The 22,366-nt window shown below is 51.0% G+C and overlaps 2 protein-coding genes across 3 annotated transcripts in view; both read left to right on the top strand.

Moving 5' to 3' along the window:
• The window catches only part of KDM5B (lysine demethylase 5B), a 56,197-nt gene extending 47,265 nt beyond the window's left edge, over window positions 1-8,932 (top strand). For both annotated transcript variants that reach the window (XM_041489610.1, XM_041489609.1), the window contains exons 22-27: window positions 738-896; window positions 2,641-3,126; window positions 4,959-5,070; window positions 6,381-6,535; window positions 7,194-7,520; window positions 8,081-8,932. In XM_041489610.1, coding sequence (XP_041345544.1) covers window positions 738-896; window positions 2,641-3,126; window positions 4,959-5,070; window positions 6,381-6,535; window positions 7,194-7,520; window positions 8,081-8,218 — 1,377 coding nt within the window. In that variant the 3' untranslated portion in view covers window positions 8,219-8,932. The remainder of the gene's footprint in view (window positions 1-737; window positions 897-2,640; window positions 3,127-4,958; window positions 5,071-6,380; window positions 6,536-7,193; window positions 7,521-8,080) is intronic.
• Window positions 8,933-16,548: 7,616 nt separating this feature from the next.
• Window positions 16,549-22,366, top strand: part of IPO9 (importin 9) — a 39,252-nt gene continuing 33,434 nt past the window's right edge. Inside the window, exon 1 of the mRNA XM_041489611.1 lies at window positions 16,549-16,726. Within this exon, the coding sequence (XP_041345545.1) occupies window positions 16,576-16,726 (151 nt within the window). The 5' untranslated portion in view covers window positions 16,549-16,575. The remainder of the gene's footprint in view (window positions 16,727-22,366) is intronic.

The following is a 22,366-nucleotide window of genomic DNA, read 5'->3' as shown; positions in this document are numbered from 1 at the left end:
TATATTTGCAGAATTGCTTTATTATTGTAATAGTTATTATTGCTAACTATTTTCAGTGACCTATACTTCTAAATAATAGCTTTAAACTTCTAAAATGCTTAAGATTTAGCTGTATTTTTTCTATTCTTCTTAATCAGTGGCTAACAAGAGCAGGCGGTGCCAGTGTCTAACATTTTCTGTGTGAATATGGCAATACTGACAAATCTCTGGCACTAGATTAACTCCAGTGCATCAGGCTGAGCTGCAGGTGAGCAGGTTCCTACCTGCTCGATCCTCCTCAGGTTCAGGTGTGCCAGGGTGAAGCTGGGGCTGTGTTTGCTGCCCTTCTGGAGCTGTGGCTGTGTCACACCTGCAGCCCATGAGAAATGGTACACTCTGTCCTGCACTGAGGCCCTCTGAGCCCCCTCCTGTTAGGACAGACAGGAATGCAGGGCAGTCCCTGGAATCTCTGCTCTTTCCCAGGATTTGCTCCCTCCCTCCCTCCCTCCCTCCCAGCAGTCTAGGTGAAACACAAGGGTTGTTTGGGTCTGGGCTTTTTACAAAACTGAAGTTCCAACTTTCCAGCTCTCCCTACCTTCCAGATAACCTCACCCTAATCCCTCAGATCTTTGATGGAATAACTGCAGCAACTCTAGTTCTCATGAGTTGCCTGTGGCTGCATCCAGGCAGGAAGGTGTGTTAGGAACAGTGCAGGTGTAACACTGCCGCATGTGGGACACTGCTGTTCTGTCCCTCAGGTGTTGTGTCCCTGGTGTGACATCGGGATGCTCAGTCTGAAGAGGAAGCAGAAGAAGCTGAAGGAGCCAGTGCCAAGTGGCAAGAAGAAAAGCACTAAGCTGGAGACGCTGAGCGACCTGGAGCGGGCACTCTCTGAAAGCAAGGACACTGCGTCCGCGGTATGTGGTCAGATCTCTCCTAACTGGAATTTCTTCTCAATTCCTTGAGTCCTTGTTTCTGTTTGCCTCCTGTGCAGGAGTGTGGCTTCCACCCTGTTTTTGCTGTGCTGCTCTGCAAGATTTCTGGAACTGCACTTTGCTGTGTTTGCTTCAGACTTCCCAAAACTGCCTTCAGTGGAAACAACATCTGTTGCTTTGTGCATTAAGCAGCCTCACAGTTTGCTAGGCAGTGCCTGTAGCTGAGCAAAGCACAGGAAAACAAAAAATGGACATCTGTTTTCCCCTACCATACCTAAATCTTATTAAAAATGGGATAGGGTTTGGCCAAGTCTGATCCTTTCAAAGAACACAATAATCCAGCACCATTTATAATTAAAACAAACATTCTAAATAATTAAAGAAAGCCTCATGAGTTATGGAGTCACTGGAACACTGCTCTGGGTGGACCAGACTCAGTTGCGGATGGGGAAGGGCTTCATTCCAGCAGACCTAGTGCAGAGCCTCCACCTGGGCCAGGTAATGATGTCCTGTGGCTCATGAGATGCAGTAGGGGCTCATTGCCTGGGGCTTGGATGTAATTTAATGTGGAACATTTAAGTTTTAACCTGTGGCAACTACTTGAAACTTGTGCTTTCAGTGCTTTGGTGTTGGCCCCTCTTGTCTGACCCCCAGAGCTGGAGCCGTGTCTCTGTCATGGTAATGTGGGGACAGGCTGGGCCCTGGGTCACACTCAGCCCTCTGTGACTCTGGCACCCCTAGCCAAGGAGACCCAGGGCAGTCCCAGGGGCTGCACCCAGGACAGGGTGGTCACTCAGTGTGGCAGGGTTTGCTTCTGACACACAGGGGGAACCAGAACCTTCCCACGCTCCCAGCCCAGCTCAGCACCCGTGTGCACGTCGGAATGTGCTGTGCCCCAGTCCCACGTCTGCCCAGGGTGGACACAGCTGTCTAATTTTTCCAGAGATGATTTTAGTCCAGGAATTATGCTTGAAAGCTATGGTGTGAGAAATAACCACTTTGTATATATCTATAAACCCTCCTTGGTATGTTTATATACATTATAGTTGGTTGCAGCTAGTTTGCACAGCCTTTATGGAACTGAAATGTATAGGAGCTGTCTTTATAGGAGCTAGTGCTAAAGATTCCTGAAAAAAGGATCATGAACATCTGCAGAGAGGGTAAACAGCACATCCAGGATACACCTGAACTTTGTCTGCTGTTCACAATCCCTAGAGCAAGTTCATAGGTCAGGGCATGGCCTTGAGCACTGGGCAGCATGTACAAAATGAGGGTGAGAGGTGCATTTGCATTTGTGAAAACTGCCCAGGAAGCTTTTCTGAGTCTCCAAGTCAGACAGTTGAGACACACATTCCCAGAGCAGTGTTTGCAATCCAAACTTGCACTTCAGGATTTGAGCTGCTTGAAGGCAGACTGTGTTTTTGTATTACAAAACACAAAAGCTTGGCAGAGAGAAGGGGTTAAGAGCTATTTTTTTATGAAGGGTTAAGCTTTTTGTCTCGGGGCCTCATGAGAAAATGGAAGGGAATTGAAGTCACACCACAGCACATCCCCAGTGCTGCCCCTCCAATCCCATTTGCTGCCCCCCTGCACATCCCCATCCTTGCTTCATTCTGACATTTGAAGCCCTGGAGACTGATGTGTCTGTGGGGTGATGGAGCAGAGGGCACCCTGTTTGTAACAAGCAGTGGTCCCTTGGAGATGCCATCCTTTGCCTCCCTTTCAGATGGCCACTCTGGGAGAAGCGCGGCTGAGGGAGATGGAGGCGCTGCGTGCCCTGCGAGCAGCGAACGAGGTGAAGGCGCTGTCGAGCGAGGAGGACGCCGAGCTCAAGGTGTGTCTGTGCCAGAAGGAACCGGCTGCTCCCATGATCCAGTGTGAGCTCTGCAGGGGCTTCTTCCACACGGGCTGCGTGCCGGTGCCCGGCGCCGCGCCGGGGCCGCGCGTGTGGCTGTGCCCGCAGTGCCGCCGCTCCGAGAAGCCGCCTCTGGAGAAGATCCTGCCGCTGCTGGCGTCCCTGCAGCGCATCCGCGTCCGGCTGCCCGAGGGGGACGCCCTGCGCTACATGATCGAGAGAACTGTGAACTGGCAGCACAGAGCACAACAAATGTTGTATTCAGGGAATCTAAAACGCATCCAGGACAAAGTTGGCTCAGGATTACTGTACAGCAGGTGGCAAGCCTCGGCGGGCCAGCTGCCAGAGACAAACAAGGTGAGGCTGGGCCGGGAATGGCTTCTGGCACTGGGAGCACGGGGTCGCTGAGGACAGGGGTGACACTGCTCTGGGTTTCGGTCTGCCGTAGCTCCCTGCAGTAAATCCCCACAAGGCAGAGGGTTTGTTCCTGCGTTACAGCTGTCAGGAGCTGGGTGCTGCTGTGCTCCTCAGTCAGGGTGTGCGTGTGCCCCAGCAGCAGCTTTGTGCTCCCTTCTGCTGGAGTCCAGGAACAACTCCTCCCGAAAAGCCTGTTTTCCCCTCTCTTCTTCCAGTTCCTGTGTTCTGCTGTGACACCACTAATGACAGAGCTGCTGAGTTGTTGTTTCTGGAGTGCTTACTATTCAGTTGGTCTTCATATTCTGCTCCTACAAGTATTCAAATAAGTGTTGAGAATTACTGACAGAGGCACAAACTGTCCTGTGCATTACCAGCTTGGCTCTCAGACAAAGTTGTTTTCAACAAAGTGTCTTCATCCTTTGCTGCCTCTCCTCACTTTTGCTAGACCTCCCAACCTGAATATCCTGCTCATATTGCTGGGTTTAGCCACAGCAGCTGTTCAGGTGGGGTAGTGAGGCAGTTTGTCTTTTTTCAGTGAAGATCTTTCAGCAAAAAGCCCACACAAGGAAAGGAGGTAAAGAATTTTCCTGAGAATAACAAATACAGAAAAATAGCAGAAATCAATGTTCTGAGCTGTATGAAGAACATGAAACACCCTAAAACAGAATGTACTCTTGGTTTTACATTTTGAAACACCTTAGTTTAACTAGTCCAGTCCAGCTACAGTTAGGCTGTGTTTCTTATGTTAAAACACAAACTTAGATTAAAACACTAGCCTCCACAACACCTGACAGGGTATTGCAGCTGCTTCTCAGTCACCCAGCTGTGCCAGTGGCTAGTGGACCAAATTTTTCAAACAGACAAGTCCAGATACAGAAATTAAAATGTGTTTAGGTATTTAAGAGATATTTTTTTGGTCATTTAGGTCTGAAAGTATAATTTTGCGAGGTCAGCTAGTGTAGCTGAAAAGGACTGGCCAAGATTTTGGAAACAGAAGTTGATGTTTTGGCAAGAAATTGAAACAGTTTCGTTTTATTGGCTGATGGTGTTAGCTCAGTGTGGATCTGTGAGGTTCCTCCCCGCCAGAGCAGTGTAACCATTTTTGAGAGGTCTGGACCTTAAGTCAGTAAACCTTCCAAATCAGGGTGTTTCTGGCTGAGCTTGTCTGGGTCCTTGTGACTGCATTTCCCAAGTCAGAGGTCCTTGGGAAGCTCAGTGGAAGAGCCTCTGACCAGGTCCCCCTGCCTGGGTCCCTCAGTGTGCCTGAGCCAGGGCCCCAGCAGGTGTGAGCTGAAACTTCAGTCTCCATGGATCTGAGGTGGTTTTCTGGTGAATCTGGTGTCTCACCATGCTTGTCCTGTCCTGTCCCAGTTCTGTTCTCACTGTCATCTGGGCTAATTCAGCACTCACTTCCACACAAGAAGCTCTTCAGTAACCACTGGAGTTGGGCTGCTTTGACACTGGCCAAAGTGAGGAATGTGGGTGAGTTTGAAAATTCCCTTGAGAGCAGCAGTGGGGACTGAGGAGAGCCTTATTCTGCAAGGGGCCCAGGCACTTGGGCTAGTGAGGCAGAGGGTGTTGTGGAAGGTTCCTGGTGAGATGCCCCTGGCAGCGTCAGGAGGTGCAGGGTTTGCTGTTGGCATGTCCCTGCAGTCTTTTGGACTAGATACAAGATTTCAGTAGCTGTAAGAGAAGCAAGTGTTGATCCTATCACAGTTATTCTGCATTTCAAACTCCACGTTTAGTGAAACTATCTGTGTTTTGTTTTCTAGGTGTCACAGACAATTGGGGCAATGTCATTCTCCATGCCTCATGACTGGGATAACAGAACCATGTATTTGCATTCTCCATTCTCTACAGGACAGCACTGCATCCCACTTCATGGTTTGTAATCTTCACTTTGGTCTGGGAGATTTCCCCCTGCCCCTTCCTTTTTTCCCCATGTTTGGTGGGGCAGGGAGGGTGTCCTGGTCACTAGGAAATGGCTGAGCAGGCCTGTGACTGCATAGCCCTGGTGGTTGTTTCTCCATCTCCTCAGCAACTTTGGAGCTCAGCATTCAGCTTTGGCAGAGGGGTGCATTGCTCAAGGATAGAAATTTCCCATGTGTAATGAAAAGCTGTGGCACAATGGGATGAGGAATCAGGAGAGCTGGCCCCTTCCCACAAGAGCAGCTCCCCCAGACTGTGCCCCAGCCCAGCTGCAGAAGAGGGAAGGAAAGAGGAGGGGCCACTGGAAGTGTAGGAGTGGATGGGAACAGCAGGGATGTGGTGCTGGAGCCCATGGGATACTTAATGCACAGGAGTCCATGTGAGCTTTGCTGCAGCACAACTGTCCAGAGACTGGAGCTGCCCCAGCCCCCCTGGGGCTCCTCTGCTCTGCTGGGGTCATTCAGCTCTGGGCCATCCTCACCTCAGACTCTAACAGACAAGCTGTGCATCATTTTATGACTGTGACAGAAATTATTTATCATTTCTTCCCTCCTCATGCATAATGCTCCAGGGACACAAGTCTAGACTTACCTTCATATCTGTGCAGCTCAGTCCATACCTGTGTCAGAAAAACCATTTCAGTGGAATGTTACAGTTCACATCAAACAAGGCAGTTCTTTGTGTCACAAGATTTATTTTTCATGTCTGAGTTGTAGTGTATTAATAAGCTGTTACTTATGCAAAGATTTTGGCCTCTCCAGCTGGAACTGTTTCAGAGCCCTGCATGAGCTTTGGCTCTTTGGAGCCAGAAGCAGCAGTGGGTAGTGACCACAGAGCAGGACCTTGTCATCAGGCTTGTCTTCAGCCTTCCTTCCTCTCCTCTCCTGGCTCCCTGTGCAGGCCTCACTCAGTTTGTTCATGTTACCCACTCCTTAGGTCGTGAGGGGATTGTCACACTCCTGCAGCTCCTGAAGCAGGAGAATTTGCCAGGAATGATGGCAATGCCTTATCTTTGAACCAGCAGGGAATGGAAGATGGCAAGGTGCTGAGCCACAGTGCAGGAGCTTCTGTGCAAGCTTTGATCTTTCCTTTTACCCCTGCTGTTAAAAATGAACAGTCAAGAGGGAGCAGATAAGAACTAATTCATACAGTTGCAGATTTAAAGTCTTTCACCATTTTTTGTTGTGATACCAGAGATTTTTTATTATCTGTGCAGTTCTTGTCACTGAAGAATTGCTGCTGTGTCTCCTTGTGTTTCACACTAGTCGTTAGCACCGAGCTGGACGAGCTGATGATGGAAGCCCAGCTGCTGCAGGTTTCTCTGCCCGAGATCCAGGAGCTGTACCAGGCCCTGTTCACGAAGCAGAGCCCGGCCCTGCAGCCGGAGCAGAGGTCACCCAGCACAGCCACAAGTGACAAGGCAAGTGTCCAACAGCAGCACTGAGCTGGGGCACCCTGGGGAGGGGCTCTGCCTCAGCCCTTGGGCTTTACTGGGCCTTGTGAGTGTGGCTGCACTTCATGAAAATACATTTTCCTTGTGCAATAGGAGTCAAGAAGTTGGCAATAAATTAGTTACAAAATAATGAATACAATTTGTGGCCTAATACATTTTTGAAATTTAGATATGTGTTTATGGTCAGTCTCTGTACTTTACATACATCTGTCCTGATTTCATAGAATTGCAGAATCCCAGACTGGCTTGGGTTGGAAGGGACCTTAAAGCTCATTTTGTTCCACCCCTTGCCACGGGCAGGGACAACTTCCACTACATCAGATTGTTCAAAGTCCCATCCTGGCCTTGAACACTTGACTCTTGTCCTATGTTGAGGCTTTCCCAGGGAGCTGCTGTGGAAGCTGTGGGCTCGGAGTCAGGAAATGAGGATGGTTTTCTCTCTGAGTTCTGTCCCTGGTGCCTGACCCTACCCTTGGCTCCTCTTACACATCTCATGCTACTGAAAATGCAGCACTGTCAAACACTGCACTTGTACTTAAACCTATTCCTAAAATCAGGGTATGAAATAACAGGATAATGGGTGTTAGCTGCATACTTCCAACCTTGCCAAATGTCTTTCCCATAGAATGAGTGTTGCCGAGGGAAGAAGGATGGGCTTAGTTACATGGAGAGAAAACTGAAGCGGCGTTTCGAGAGAGAGACCTTCTGTGGGGAGAAGAGAGCCAGAGTAAAAAAGATGAGAACACCCAAAAAGAAGAAACTGAAACTGAGTCACTCAAAGGATCTGTGCAGTAACAAACTGGAGAGAGAGCGGGAGCGGCTCCTGGAGCTGCAGCGTTGCAGCGACAGCCACTTGCTGCCCTCAGACACGTCCTTCTCGGAGCAGGAGGACTCCGAGGATGAGGATGCCATCTGCCCAGCTGTGAACTGCCTCCAGCCCGAGGGGGATGAGGTCAGGAGGGGCAGACCCACCATGGTGTTCCTAGTGCTGTGATCTGGGGCAGGGAGCTGCCCTGGGACTGTTTGACTGCTGAAAAGCTGTTCATGAGGGGGGTGAGAGGCCCTGGCTAACCCAGGGCTGTGTCTGTGCAGCTGGGATGGGCAGGACCGACCCCACCTGCCCTGGTGCAGCCGTGTGGCATCAGAACATCTACACACCATGGGAGGGAGCAGGTGGCTGCTGTGCAGACACTGTGTCCTGGCTGCTCTTGGGATACAGGTGTGGATGGGTTCTGATGTGGGGCCAGGGCCTGGGGCTCTGCTCAGGCCCATCCACGCTGGAAATGGAGAAGAGGGATGCTAAGTCTCTGATAGGTGGGAAAGCAGTGGGGAGATAAGGGAGGGTGTGCCCTGCCCATAGCCCGGGAGAGCAGGGAGCACAGTGAACATCCAGCAGCAGCCAGCTGTGGATCAGACATTTCTCCTGTAAATAGACCAGGAGCCCCAGGATGACCCACGAGTGTGGGACGCTTTGCCTGGCCCTGCTCTGACCCTGTGTCTGCTCTTCACCAGGTCGACTGGGTCCAGTGCGACGGCAGCTGCAACCAGTGGTTCCACCAGGTCTGTGTGGGCATCTCCCCGGAGATGGCAGAGAAGGAGGATTACATCTGCGCCAGCTGCGCCGGCAAGGACGCCCAGTGCCGCAAGTGAAACCCCACAAACCCTTCAGGACTCGAGTAAAGAAGGTTCCCAGTTTTCCAGTTAAGCCACAGGGGCTGGTTTTAGAACCAGATTGCAAATGGTGCTACTTCTATCCTTATGGGATCATTTTCCAGAACTCAGAACAATTTTTGACACTTTTGTATTTTCCCTTGATCTGTTTGTGGTTGTTGAGGTTTGAGATGCTGACTGTTTGCAGGGGTTTCCACCGATTGGGAAGGCATTTGACAAATGCACCTTTATTGTACAGCATTCAGGTACCTCTGGGATTTACCGACGTATTTAATTCAGCTTGGTTTGGGTGCAAAAACAAACAAACAAAAAAACCCCTGCACCATGAATTTTCCAATAATCCTCTTTTGAGGAAATCCCTGTTTACTCTGTTAACTCTTTGGAGACTTTAGTTTTTTTCCACCTCGTTTTTCGTAGACTAGGTTTATTTATCTGAGCAATAACTTCTATGTCTGGTTTCAGTGACTGGAATGACAACTGAACAGCGTGTTGCTTCTAGCATTGGTTGATGTACAGACAGCAAATGTTAGATCCTAGTGTCACTGAGGGCCCTGTGATGTAGAAGACAGGAAAAAAAAATCTGTAAAGTAATTGCCACAGCTGTATTTTGGCTTTCTCCTTTTTTGGGTAGCTTGTATCAAATGTTGCAGTTTATATTGTGGAATAAACCCCTGGTTATGTTATAAAATTAAATGTTGGTGTTTTTAGAGAGTTTGAAATGCAGTTTTATTTCCCTCTGAATCCACACTGCATCGCTGGGTTCTCTTAGCCAAGAAATAATCACCTTCCAAAGAAGCAATGCAGAAGCTGTGGTGATTCTTGTCTGTTCAGGTTTGGAAGGAGGAGAGAGATCAAAATGTTACACCAAAAAGAAAAAAAAAAAAGAAGTTTTCCAAGATTTTTTCAAAGCTTTTCCAAAGCTGAAATTATTTGCAAGTTGAATGCATGAAGAGCTGAAGGCACAACTGGGGACTTGTCAGAGGCAGGAATGGAGGGTTCACACAGGAAGCAAAGGTTTGGGGCAGCTTCTCCTGCCAACCCTGCCCAGCTGCACCAAAGCAGAGACCTTCCCTCACCTCCCAGGCTGGTGGCCACAGTGACCTCCTGTGTGGCCCACAGGGAGCTGGCTCTGCACAGCCCAGGCTGGTGGCCACAGCAAGCTCTGCTCTGGGTGGACTCCTTCAGCTGCTTCCACCTGCATTTAGCCCAGAAGCCTGAGGAACAAGGAGATTTGTGGTTCTCCCAAAGGCTGTTCAGGGCCTGTAGCTGGGGCACTGCAGGTGTGGCACCTCGCTGCTGCCAGAGGAGACTGGAGCTCTGAGCAGCACAGCCTGGTGTTCAGGCCCACAGGGCACTTCCCTCATGGGGCTGCACCCAAACCCCTTGGAGGGCAATCACTCTGCAGGACACAGCTGGAAGGGGCCTGGTGACAGGGATGTGGCTCCAAGGGCTGCCAGAGGTGGAGCTGCTGGAGCCCAGGGAGACGGGAGGGCTGGAGATCTTTGTCCCAGGGAGAGCACTCTCCATGAGAGCTTCTTCTCAGCAGAACCGTGGTGGGCTTGGTGTTCCCTCCACTCATCACCAGGAGGAATTTGCTGGTAAGTTTTTTCCCTGCTGGTTTTACCTCTTTTCCCATGGGCAGAAGTGCAGAGAGTCACTCGGGTAGGGCAGAGCCTTGGAACATCTCTGGCTGATGGTGACCTGGAAGGTCTGTGGGTGGGATCAGAACTGTGCAGAAATTTGATCCCACAGGGGTTTGGTTAGTTGTTTTTTGGGCTTTTTTTAAAAAAAAAAAAAAACATTAATTTTTGACTGTTAAAAGAATCTTCAGCCTGGTTCAAGTGATGTGTCTGAAAGTGCTGGGGTGAGGGAGAGCCTGTGCACAGGAGTTGTGTCTATGCTTCCATGGTGTAACTGGTTGGTGTAACTGGTCCTTTTAATTTAAGTACCAAAAGGATGCTTTGAGAAATGGGGCTTTTTTCCTTTTTTTTTCTCGGAAGAATCTTTGTGCAATGCTGGGGAAAAACAGTACTCTGTAATAAGTTCCTTTCAGAGGGGACAGACAGAAAACTGGAACTGGAGCTGGCACAGTGTCTGATGCAGCTGAATCATTACAGATTCATGAAACATTACATGTTTCTCTGTGTCCCCTTTATTTTTTTCCATTGAAGAAATGGCCGTTTATCAAAAAGTGCCAGAGGAAATGGGATGCAGTTAAGTTCAGCATGGTAATTCCATACAGGACTAGCCATTGTCAGTTGGAGGGCTCGGGATGTCAGAGGAGATTTCTGGGGTCCCAACAGCAGCATTCATTATCAGGATTATTGACTGAGTAGAATTGGAGTGCAACTTTTTGGAAATGACCACATTGTTGCTTGAAACTGTTCAAGAAATGGAGCCCCCAGTCAATGGGTGACCTGTGCCTGCAGCCCAGGGCTGCTGAAGGATTGGTGTCTTCTTTCCTGCTGGAGCTGTGGCCCCTGGACAGTGGCTGGAAGAGGTGACAGTGCCTGCCATGCCACAGACTCTGCCCTTGGGTTTCATCCCTGTGTGCATGCTCAGACTTGATGAAATCAGGGTTTGACTTCTGTTAAACAAAACAAGAGAGGGATTTGTTCACATTGGGGTGGGCTCTGCTGTGTGCCCTTTGCACATTCCTCATCCTCAGGGAGCGTGACAAGGGCAGAACATGCTCAGAGTCTGGGAGGATGAGCTGCCCCTTTCACCCCTCCTTTTGTGCACCCCAGATTTCCAAAGGCTAAGCCAGAACAGGGAAAAGGTCTCTCTTACCTCATTCTGCTGCTTTTCTTTATTTTATTTATTTTGCTAATGTAGCAACCAAGTACATCAAACCTCCCTGGGTTGCTCAGATCCTAATTATTTAATAAGAATAGTTTATGGCTTCTACATTTGTTTAATCATAAAACAGGACAAAAATGAAGTTAATTAACCCTGCCTGTGGATTTCAGGCTGAAAACTCAGGTTTAAATCCTGCCTATCCCATGTGCCCAGACTCTGAGATTGTACCTGTTGTGCCACCTTTAGTCCATGGGATGTTCCTGTGTTGTGTCGCACCCTGGGAGCATCAGAGCAGCCCAGGGTGCTCACACAGCACCTGTGGCTCACCCAAGGAAGACTCAGGGCTTTGATTCCTTTTTTGACACCTTTTTAGGTGCTACAAAGGTGCTCCATGGGGCCCTCTGCTCTGGGGCCAGGCTGGGAGGGCTGGGGGTGTTCAGCCTGGAGAAGAGAAGGCTCTGGGGAGATCTTAGAGCTCCTTCCAGTGCCTAAAGGGGCTCCAAGGGAGCTGGAGAGGGACTTGGGACAAGGGATGGAGGGACAGGACAAGGGGGAATGAATGGCTGCCCATTGCCAGAGACTGGGGTTGGATGGGATATTGGGAAGGAATTCTTAGCTGTGAGGGTGGGCAGGCCCTGGCACAGGGTACCCAGAGAAGCTGTGACTGCCCCTGGATCTCTGGAAGTGTCCAAGGCCAGGCTGGATGGGGCTTGGAGCAACCTGGGACAGTGGAAGATGTCCCTGCCATGGCAGGGGGTGGAACTGGATGGGCTTTGAGGTCCCTTCCAACCCAAACCAGCCAGGGATTCTGATTCTATAAGCTTATCCTTTGGATACAGAACTTGGAATTCACTTGAAGAGTCTCCATCATCCAGGCTTTATGGAAGATAAAACCAACATTGGGGAGCATTTGCTGGGTGCTTGGGCTGCTCCAGGGTCAGTGCAGCTCAGGGAATTGGGGCTTCCAGCAGGGGTTCAGCTGCCAGGACCCTGCCAGGGCACACAAAACACCAACACGTGGGAATGATGAATGTTTTGGCTGCAGGAGATATGTCTGTAGGACACAACTACACGTGTCACACAGGATTCAGGAAGGAACCTTCTCTAGAGTGCACACACAGCAATATAAGGAGCTGAGACAGCTCTTCTGTGAATCCAGAAATGAGTGTGCTGTTCTGAGAGAGTGGCTGAGGTACAGCCCTGACAAATGGCAATACTTCATTTAGAAGGAAACAAGCCTCATACTGAGAGCTCTCCTTGAGAATGTGCACACCTCAGTCTGTGAAGAAACAGCTCCTCACCGAGAGCATCAATGGAGATAAAAGTCTGTCTGGAAGAGGAGATAAAGCAGCCACAGGAGAATAATGGAACTGCATGTTCAACACACAGCTGCTCTTAGACACAGACAAGACTGGCATCAGGGAGTTCCTGCAAAAAGGCCTTGGGTAAAAGGAACAAATATTTTATGGCAAAAAGCAGGTGTGGTCATGTGATAGACTGCCAGGTCCAAAATTCCGCTTGCTTAGAGGGAGGAGTGCTGCCAGGTGGTTGAAAAGAACTAGTGATGTACCCTAAATTCAGAGGTGGAGCTTCAAAAAGCCTTCTTGTGCATCTCAGTTTTTCAAATTATGAAAAACTGTTTGCAGTAGTGTTTTAAAGGAATTTAGCTGTTTGTGTAATCATAATACTGGGCCAGATTTTATATATATATATATGTGTGTGTGGTGCTTGTTGAAATCTGTGAGAGCTGGGCTTCTAAACATGTAAAAGTAAAAGCAGCAGCCCCCTGTCTAAGGCACATGGAATTCACTTGAAGAGTCTCTCCATCATCCAGGCTTTATTGAAGATAAAACCAATATTGGAGAGTGTGGGTCAAGTGTTTGGACTGCTTTGGTGTCTGTTGGGATTTTGGCTTTTCATGTTTTTGTTACTGTCTGGAGTTAAATTTTAACCAAGCAGGGGTCAGGCTGGGCTAGCACTTTCTAACCCAGGCTAATCCTTTCCCTGCTCCATGTGCTGCCCTGATATTTTCTAGGGGGCTTTTTGCTGGTTCCAGTAGTCCCATGCCACCTTCCTGTGGGGTCTTCCTGGGGATGGGTCTGTGGGGGGAGCTCAGAGCTGTGCTTTGAGCTGAAACAGCAAAAGCAGAAACAGGGAGTTCATCATAAAACACCTTTGCATGCCAAGAATGTCTTTTTGGGACATTCCTCCCAATGGGAGGGAGGGAACTGTCCTCCTAAAGAAGGTCAGAAGAAGGGGTGACAGCACTGGGATTGGGCTTGGAGGCAGAAGTCTTTGACCAGCAAGCTCTGAGTGCTGACTTTGCATGAGGAATCCCTGCAGAAACCTGTGAAGAGCCTGTTCAGTGCCCACATGGGTGGGAATTCAAACCTGGAAAAGCCTGGAAGGTTCAAATAAATGGAGTTTCTACAAGTACAGAAAGATGAGTCGACGCTTTCAGAGTGGTTATGCATCACTTCAGCTAAAAGGAGCTGGGCTGGGCTGGCATTGCTCTGGGGTACCCCTCCTCTCCCTAAACCTCGTCCTCTGTTTTTGCAATGTGTTTGTAAGGCAGAGGAAACTGTTGCCATTGTGATCATTTTTGTTCCTTCCAAACAGACACTTGCAGAGATGTGTCAGATCTGATGCTGAGAGGCAGTGAGAGCCTGGTGTGATGGGATCCGAGAACCACAGACTCAGCAGGGCTGGAAAAGCCCTCCAAGAGCACTGAGTCCAACCATTCCCCCAGCACTGCCATGTCCCAAGTGCCACATCCACACATCTTTGAACACTCCCAGGGATGGTGACCCCACCACTGCCCTGGGCAGCTGTGCCAGGGCCTGACCACCCTTTTGGGAAGAAATTTTCCCTCATATCCAACCTGAACCTCCCCTGGAGCAACTCGAGGCTGCTGCTTCTTGTCCTGTCCCTTGTTTCCCAGGAAAAGAGATCTGGACCTCCTGCCTCACTGGTTTTGGTGCAGCAGCAGCTCACTTGTGTTTTCCATTGAGCTGAAATCCTGGGACAGTGCAGAGATGAGTGATGACCCTGAGCTTGCACAAGTCACGTTATATAAACGGGTATTTATTCCTCCAGCAGAAGCAGCATTTTGGATTGGGAAGAACAAGTGAGAAAAATCAAATATTCCCCTTGTAGAGACCTCTCTGGGGCCAGCAATGACAGAGGAATGGCAGGAGCTCCCTGGTTGTGCCGCTCAGGGCAGGGCCCAGTCTGGGTGGAGCAGCGTGGCTGAAATGTGCCCTTGTCCTGCTACAAAAGTCCCAGCCTGTGGTGGTTGTGGCCATTCCTCTGGCTGGGAGTGGCCTCTCTGTGCAGTCTGTGCTCTGCCAGGGAGAACAGGGCTTGGCTGGGGTGTGGGCAGTGCTGGCATGGCCTGAGCCCCTGCTCCTGTTTATCTGGGGGGAAAGATGGGGCCCACCACCCCAACTTCTGCAGAAGGAAATCCGAGCTCATTCTTGGGAAGTTTGTGTGAGTGAGGTGGGAATTGATTGCTCTCACCACAGCTGCCCAGGCTGTGTCTCAGGTGAGCACAGAGGAGCTTCCAGAGGCTCTTCATGTCCCCTCTGCTGGCTTTGCAGGTGCCCTTGCAGGACCTGCCCGAGGGTTGGTGCTGGGCAGGTGGGTTCTGGGTTCTGGTGCTGATGTGTGCTGGCAGAGGGGAAGGGCTGGAGCTGTGGGGCTGCAGGATGGGGGGGCAGCAGGACACTCACTGAGCCTGCAGGGAGCTGAGCCCAGGCTTGGGTTTGTGTAGGATCTCAAGCTGCTCCCTCTGCTTTTACAGAAAATCTTCAATTCAGGTTGCAAAAGTGACATGGGTGGAATTGCAGAATCCCAGACTGACTGGGGTTGGAAGGGACCTTAAAGCCCATCTTGTTCCACGCTGGGCTGCTGGAAGGGACACCTTCCACTAGACCAGGTGGCTCCAAGCCCTGTCCAGCCTGGCCTTGGACATTTGTTATTAGACAGTACAAGAGCAAGACTAAACCCCAAGTACTGCTGGTGGCAGCACATCAGTGAGCAGGTGCTCCCTTGATAACCTCCAGAGCTTTCAAACAGGAGGTGCTGTGGGCAAGGAGAGCCATCCCTCCCCATGGGCTGGGATCTGGTGGGCTCTCAGTGGAAAGAGGTGCTCCCCAGCCTGGAGGTGGCCTGAGTGCAGAAGTGCAGCAGCACAGGGCTCCTTGGACACAGAGGGTGATGAAGCATTGCCGGGGCTTGTGTTGCAGTCCCCGTGCCTGGAGGTGCCCCAGGGATGACTGGACATGGCACTCAGTGCTCTGGGCTGGTGACAAGGATGATCCTGGGGGGCTTTTCCAATCTGAGTGATTCTGTGATTCTCTGAACGTGGCTGCCAGGCTCATCCCCGCTACTGGACTGTGTCTGTAGACAAATTGCTGTCATACTTCTGGGGACTTAGTGACCAAACCATTACTGGATACAGAAAATGTCACAGTGTTTTTCTCACAGTGTTTGGGAACTGCTGTCCCCATCCCAAAACACAGCTCCATCACCATCCCCAGGTAAGAAGCCCACTTTGTATGGGTCAATACTGCTTTTTAATACTCATAATGCTTTGTGAAATTGCTTATACTTCCTAAATAAACAGAGCTGAGAACGCAGGTGGGCTCCTCAAGACTCACACTGGGTGTTCACCACATCTGTGTGTTGGGAAAGAGGTTGTGGGGATTTCCTCCCTGTGACTGGTCCCTGCACCCCGGGGCTCACTGCACTCTCTGGGGGCTCCGGGTGCTCCACAGGACCCTGGGCACTGCCTCAGTCCCTGCTGCCCCTGAGGCATCCCACCCTTACAGGGCAGCGAGCACCCAAGAGCCCTGGATGCTCCTGGTGGAAAAGGACAAAAGTCAGAGGGTCCACAAAAAATCAAAGTTTTATTAGTAAATCACACACTTGTCATAGAAATTGCTCTGTTAATCTCTGCTCTACGCTATAAGCCCAAGGCAGTGGGGTTTGGATAGGGGGTAGGAGGAAAGGGAAGAGAGAAATGAGGAGATTAATTAAAGGGAGAGAGCAATCAACCAATCAGTCAATCAGCAGTCCTGGCTCCAGCACGGGGATCCTGCAGTCCGCTCCGGCCCGTGGGGTGTGCAGGCTCCTGCCTGGGGGCTGCATTTCCCGGCCAGTTTCCCAGGTCTCTCGTTCCCGTGCACTGAGCTCCGCGCTCGGCCGGAGCTCGCGGGGCGGGCCCGGGGCTGTGAGGGCGCTGGCCGTGCACGGCCCTGCCGGCCTCGCCCTGCGCGGGGCCGCACCGGGCTGTGCTGACCGCCGGGAGCCCGGCCAGGAGGTTTGTGCCGGAGGAGCGGTGCCCTGGCCCGGCAGCGTCCCTCGTCCCGCCCGGGTCCGGCATTCCCGGCCCTTCCTGAGCTCGGCGCCGTTCCTCGACCCGCCATGGCCGCGGTCCGCCGCGCCGCCAGGGAGCGCTGTGTGCGGGCGCCGGCCCGGCCCCTCCCCCCGGCGCGCGGTGCGTTTGGCGCGCGCGGCCCGCGGAGGGGGCGGCGATGGCGGGAGGCGGCGGCGGGCCCGGAGCCGGGCCGGTGGCGCAGGGGCTGAAGGAGGCGCTGGTGGAGACGCTGACGGGGATCCTGTGCCCGGTGCAGGCAGTGCGAGCCGCTGCTGAGGAGCAGGTGAAGGTGCTGGAGGTGACGGAGGGTGAGTGAGGGCCGCGCTGAGGCGATGGGGGGACCCCAGGCCGCCGCCAGAGCCATTCCCGGTACCGGCGCCTCATGGCTGCGCCTTGGCCTCGGCCGAAACTTCCAGCCTCGTCGCTCGAGCCGGCCGGAGCGGGCGGCTGTGGCTGGTTTCCTGCCGGCTGTCGGTGTGCGCCCGATGTCTCTCCCGGAATCACAGAATAGTTGGGGCTGAAAGGGACCTTTGGAGATCATTGAGGCCAAGCCCCTGCCCAGGCAGGGTCACCTGGAGCAGGTGACACAGGGACACGTCCCGGTGGGTTTGGAGTGTCTGCGGAGAGCGACCTCCCTGGGGAGCTGTTCCAGTGCTCTGCCTCCCTGAATGTAAAGTTCTTCCTCATGTTGAGGTGGAACTTCTTGTAGTTTAGTTTATGGCCATTGCTCCTTGTCCTGTCGCTGGGCACTGCTGAGAAGAGTCTGGCACCAACCTCTTGGCACCCGCCGTGGAGGTACTTGTATGGATTGCTAAGATTTCCCTCTCAGTCTTCTCTAGACTAAACAAGCCCAGCTCCCAGAGGCTCTGCTCACCAGAGAGATGCTCCAGACCCCTCATCATCTTTGTGGCCTCACTAGACCCGCTCCAGTAGCTCCGTGTCTCTCTCCCGAGCAGCCCCTGCCCCGCCGCAGGGCTCGGTGCCGCAGGGCCGGGCTGCCCCCGCCTGCAGCGGGCGTGTTCGGGGCTCTGCTCTGGGCAGGGGGGCAGGAGGGCTCTGCCCCCGGCTGCGTCTGGGGGGCTGTGTGAGAGCTGGGCACGAAGGAGCACTCTGAGCTCACCACGGTAGGCTCTGGAGGGGCCGAGGTGGTGAAGCAGCAGGGCTGTTGCTCTGGGTACTTTGGTCCACCTCAGCTGGAGTCCCCAGGATGGTCACATGAGGGTCATGGAGAGCCCTTCCATCTGGAGACCCTGCCCTGCTCCCACATGTGCCCATGTCCTGCAGGTTGTCATCTGTGCATGGTGTGTTTGAGGTTGAGGGTGGCCAGGATGTAGCTGTGCCCCCATCCAGTGTGAAACTCCAGTGACAGAGCCCCACTGTCTGTTATGGAAAGCTGAGGATAAGCAGGACAGTGGAGCTGGATGCCAACTGGCCTGTGGCTTTGGAAAGAGAGATTTTAAGTGAGGAAACACCCCAAGTTCAAGCAGTGTCTCTAATAATTTCATTACTCTTTTGGCCTTTTTATGGTGGCACTAGGTTAGTTCATGCGCTGGCTGCTTTTTCTGTGTGGAAGATACATTAAAAAAACCTATTAATGCTAACATTTTATTTTGCTTCTGCCCAAATCACTGGAGTTTGTAGAAACCATGGGAAGATTGGAGATGATCTGCTGTGACAGGAGCTGGATAGTGCAGCACTGCAACCCTGGGCCTGAAGTTTAGCCTGTGGCCTGGCAGCTTGATGGGCTGGTTGTTTGTGGACCCTCCTGGAAATTTTGCTTTACCTTTAGTCTGATTGCACTGTTCTGGATGTGTTTTGTGAACTCTTTCTGCTCCTGAACTTCAGCTCAGAAGTGTTACCAGAGGCAGTTTGTGGTACAAAGAGGGAAGGTGTAAGGGTGAGATAGGGTCAAGAGTGGTGTTGTGATTTTGCTGCTCTGGGAGTGAAGGCAGGCAGATTGTTTGATAAAATGTTTGTTGTTGTGCATTCCTTTAAAGTGCTTGTACCACACTCAGCTTAGCTCTTCCTGGCATTACCAGGAATTCTGTGGGTCGCCCCCACAGCTCTTGGTGTTTCATGGAGTGGTTTGATGACATTGCAGCAGCACAAGTCTGGAAGTGCTGGGAACTTCATTGACCATGGAGCCTTGGCCTTCACAGCTACTACTTCAGTGACAGCTTCTCCCCAAAGAGTCTGAACCTTTCCACAGTCTGAGTGACAGATTCCCAGAGAATAATGTTTTCTGAGGGTTCTAGGCAATGGATGTCCCTGAGGTGCCTTTGAGAGCCCAGGATTGCAGAATTGTATTTAGTGGATGTTATGGTAAGAGGAATGGAGTCATCCACCCTTCTATTGCTTTTACAAATCTGCTGAAGTCCCCGATAATTCTCTGTGGTTGTAGTGCCAGAACTCTGAGGTCTGGTGCAGGATCTGTCCCTGTCACCTGGAGGAGGCTGCAGGGCACCTGCACAAGCAGCTTGCAGGTGACACCAGACTGGAGGGGAGGCAGTTGATGTCCTGAGGGCAGGGCTGCTCTCCAGAGAGCCCTGCAGGAGCAGAGCCAGAGGAATTCAGCAAGGACAGACAGCACGTTCTGCTCCTGGGACAGGAGAACCCACTGCTGGGATGTGGGTCAGGCACTGCCTGGCCAGGGAGCAGCCTTGGGACAAAGGGCCAGGAAATACCAGTGCCTGGTGAGCTGGACAGGGCCAGCAGTGTGCCCTGGAGCACAGGATCAGAGGCAGTGATCAGCCCTGTCCAGTCAGTGCTTGTTAGACCACACCTGGGATACCTGGGCAGTTTTGCTCCCACCCCCCAGGATGAGACACAGCAGCAAAGGGGAGTGAGTTCAGCAAAAGGGCAGGGGTTGGGCGGGGGAATTGCAGCACTCACTGCTTGAGGTGATGCTGAGGTTGAGGGGTTTTCCACTGGGGAAGCAAGAGGGTTTTGGGTGTAGGTCTGACAGCAGCTTCTGGTAACTATGAGGAGATTGTGGGGACACTGAGAGGTGAGAGAGGTTGAGGGATAAATGGGCACTTGAAACAAGAGGTTCCAACTGAACATAAGAAAAATTTTAAGCAGATTGTCTGTAAAAACTGTGTTATTTCCATCCTTGAGTATCTCCAAGATCTGCCTGGAAAATTGAGCACCCTGATCTAATGCTGCAGATTCTGCTTTGATCATGGGGGTTTGTCTGGAAAGCTCCTGAGGTCTCTTTCAGGGAATTATTTTGCAGACCTTTGATTCCTCCTCTCTTGTATTGGTCAGGCAGCATGGGAAGAATAAACTATATTCTCCTTTCTGTGCTGTTTTTGATATGGACAAGGTTGCAAAAACCAAGAGGAGGAGCTATGGTGTGTGCCAGCACCGTATTATTGAAGTAGAGAAATGCAGATCGTGTGTGTCACAAGTGCTTTAAAAGAGCAAAAAATGTATCATTAAGCACCATGAAGAAGATGCTGAAGTAGAAGTGAAGGAGTAGGAAAGAGTGTTGGCACTTCTAATGCAAAACAAATGAAAGTAGGGCAAAAAGAGATTGAGGAAGAACTAGTTAAAGTCATAAAAACTTAAAATGCTTTCAAATGTTGCAGAAACAGAAAAGGTTTCAGAAGTGTTCAAAGCCAGCGAAGGTGCTTGGGAAGGTACATTCAGTACAGAAGGACTGCAGAGCCAAATTCCTTGTGCTGATGTTGACTTGCAACATTGAGGAGCCTCTGCAGGAGACACACCAGGGCTTCCAGATTGAAGCCTGAGTAGAAGCAATTCCACTTACTAGTTTGCCATAAGCAGCAAGTGCTAAAGAATGGATCTCTCAGAGTTTAGAGGGACTCAAACATTCAATCACTGTGCAAAAGTTGGGCTGTAAAACTTGCCACTTAGGGACCAGCTTAATACTTAGCTGGTAAACATGGGACAGCCTTTAGTGAGGGCTCCAAGGTGAAGAGCACCAGGGGCTGGTACAGGGGAGTGGTGTGGGTTTTGCACTGCCTGTTATGGTTAAAATCAAGCAGTTGGAATTAGAAGAGACAGCCACATGAAATTGTTGTGTCAGAAGAATTCTTTGAAGGAGTCCTGGGACTCCCAGAAAGCTCTTAGAAAGTTCACTTGCTGAAACTTTTGCAGAAACTGAGCTCCTGACCACAGCTCTTGACTGGCAGGGTCAGGAGTCCCAGCTGAAGCTGAGCTGCTCAGCACATCTGTAAATGATGTGGAGCAGAGTGAGTAGTGGTTGTACAAAGTTGGTGATAGTGCTGCTCAGCCAGAGTGAGAATCAGTGACACAACTTACAGGATGATTTCACAAGGTGTGTTGAGTGCAGACACAGAAGGTGTAACTAGTCAGTGTTGGTCAGCAGAGCAGTGTTGGGGGAAGGGGAGCCAGTCCAAATAATGCCCTAAAAAGTTATGGGCGGTCCTAACTATTGTCCTCGGGAGAAGAAATCCCATTGTCTGTGTGGAGAGTTCCCTGAAAATACCCAATCACTGCTTTGTCGTGCTCCAATAAGCCAAATGGACCGTTAAGGAGGGAACAGAGAACAAAGCCATATAAATTCCTCATGCTTCCACAGCCAGTGCTGCATGCATTACTGGCCTGCTGCTCCTGCAGGGATCAAGCAGGGCAGCAAAAAGGCAGCACAGACACTCACAGAGGTGTAGAAAAGCTTCTATTTTCAAAGGACCTAATTCATTGGCTTTTTTGCCTGGGAGAGGGTTAGCAGAAATGGGGGCCCTGAAATAATTAAGCTACAGAGAAGGTGAGTGAGGAGGGATTGTTTGTAACTTTTCATAAAGCTGAGATCACAGAATCATGGAATATCCTGGGCTGTCAGGGAAAATTAATCTGAAACAGACAGAATTAGGCTGTTGCCCCAGTGTGCAAATTCTGTGGAATTCATTGCTGCTGGATGTTAGAAGTGGTTTTAAAATGGTTTAGCATTCGTGGAGGAAAAAAACTCCTCAAGAACCACTGAACACAAGGATTGGATATAACATCCATTTCAGGAGGTTCCTAATGCCATTTTCTTGGGTGTGTTGGGGCAGCGTTGCTCTGCCCCCACCTCTTTTCCTAAGCTGCTCATGGGTTGGGTTGTGTAATGTGGTTTGGCCAATGCAGCTGTTGGCTCTCCTGTGTGGTGTGTGCTGCTCTCTCTTCCAGGCAGGTTTTAGCCAGGTCAGGATGGTTCAGGTGTTTGGAGGATGCAGTTGAGCTCCCTGCAGCATGGTGACAGTGGATCTGGCCAGTGCTTGCACAAGATGAGTAGCAGTGCCCAGTCAAAGCCTCTGGAACAGGCTGAACTGTTCAAGGGGAGTGTCCTGTCTGATTCCGTACATGTGCTCTGGAGGAATAGGGGATGTCTAATCTGGATTAAGGACATGGTAGAAGTTTATTCCCACCATGTCACCCTTTGGCAACTGATAGATCTCAACAACTCAGTCTCTCACCTGCTCCTGCATCTTCTGTCTGCTGAGGAAACAGGCACCACTTGGCAGCTTGGGGATGGCACATGCATTACTGTCCGTCTCTGGAGGAGAGTTCACCTGGTAACCTTTGTTGTCTCTAGATTTTAGTGGAACATAAATAAAAGCAGTGCCTGAGTCTGCAGGGGGAAGGCAGAGAAATAAGAGCTGCAGCTGTGGAGTGGTGCTGCTGTGTGTCTGACTTGGCTCCACTGTGGTATCAGTGTGTTGCTGGTGAAGTGGGGCTTCTGTTCCCTCTCTCTGGTCCATCCAGGTAGCACCACGCACCACCCCGATGGTGTGCACTACTGCCAGTGTCATATCACCTGAGGATAATTACCCATTGTGGGAAGATGGTCTCTTCCTCTAGGTCTTACTGTATTGGAGAACATGTGTGGAGCCCAAGTCATCTCCAGGAATGCCAGAGCAGGGCAGTGGCACACTGAGGAGTTCATGTCCTGCAGGAGGGCTCAGACTGCTGAGAATCACAGA

Source organism: Pyrgilauda ruficollis, unplaced genomic scaffold, assembly GCF_017590135.1.
Source record: "Pyrgilauda ruficollis isolate IOZ18807 unplaced genomic scaffold, ASM1759013v1 scaffold95, whole genome shotgun sequence".
Taxonomy (NCBI): domain Eukaryota; kingdom Metazoa; phylum Chordata; class Aves; order Passeriformes; family Passeridae; genus Pyrgilauda; species Pyrgilauda ruficollis.
The sequence above is the reverse complement of the archived record's forward strand: the minus strand, read 5'-3'. Positions and strand labels throughout refer to the sequence as shown.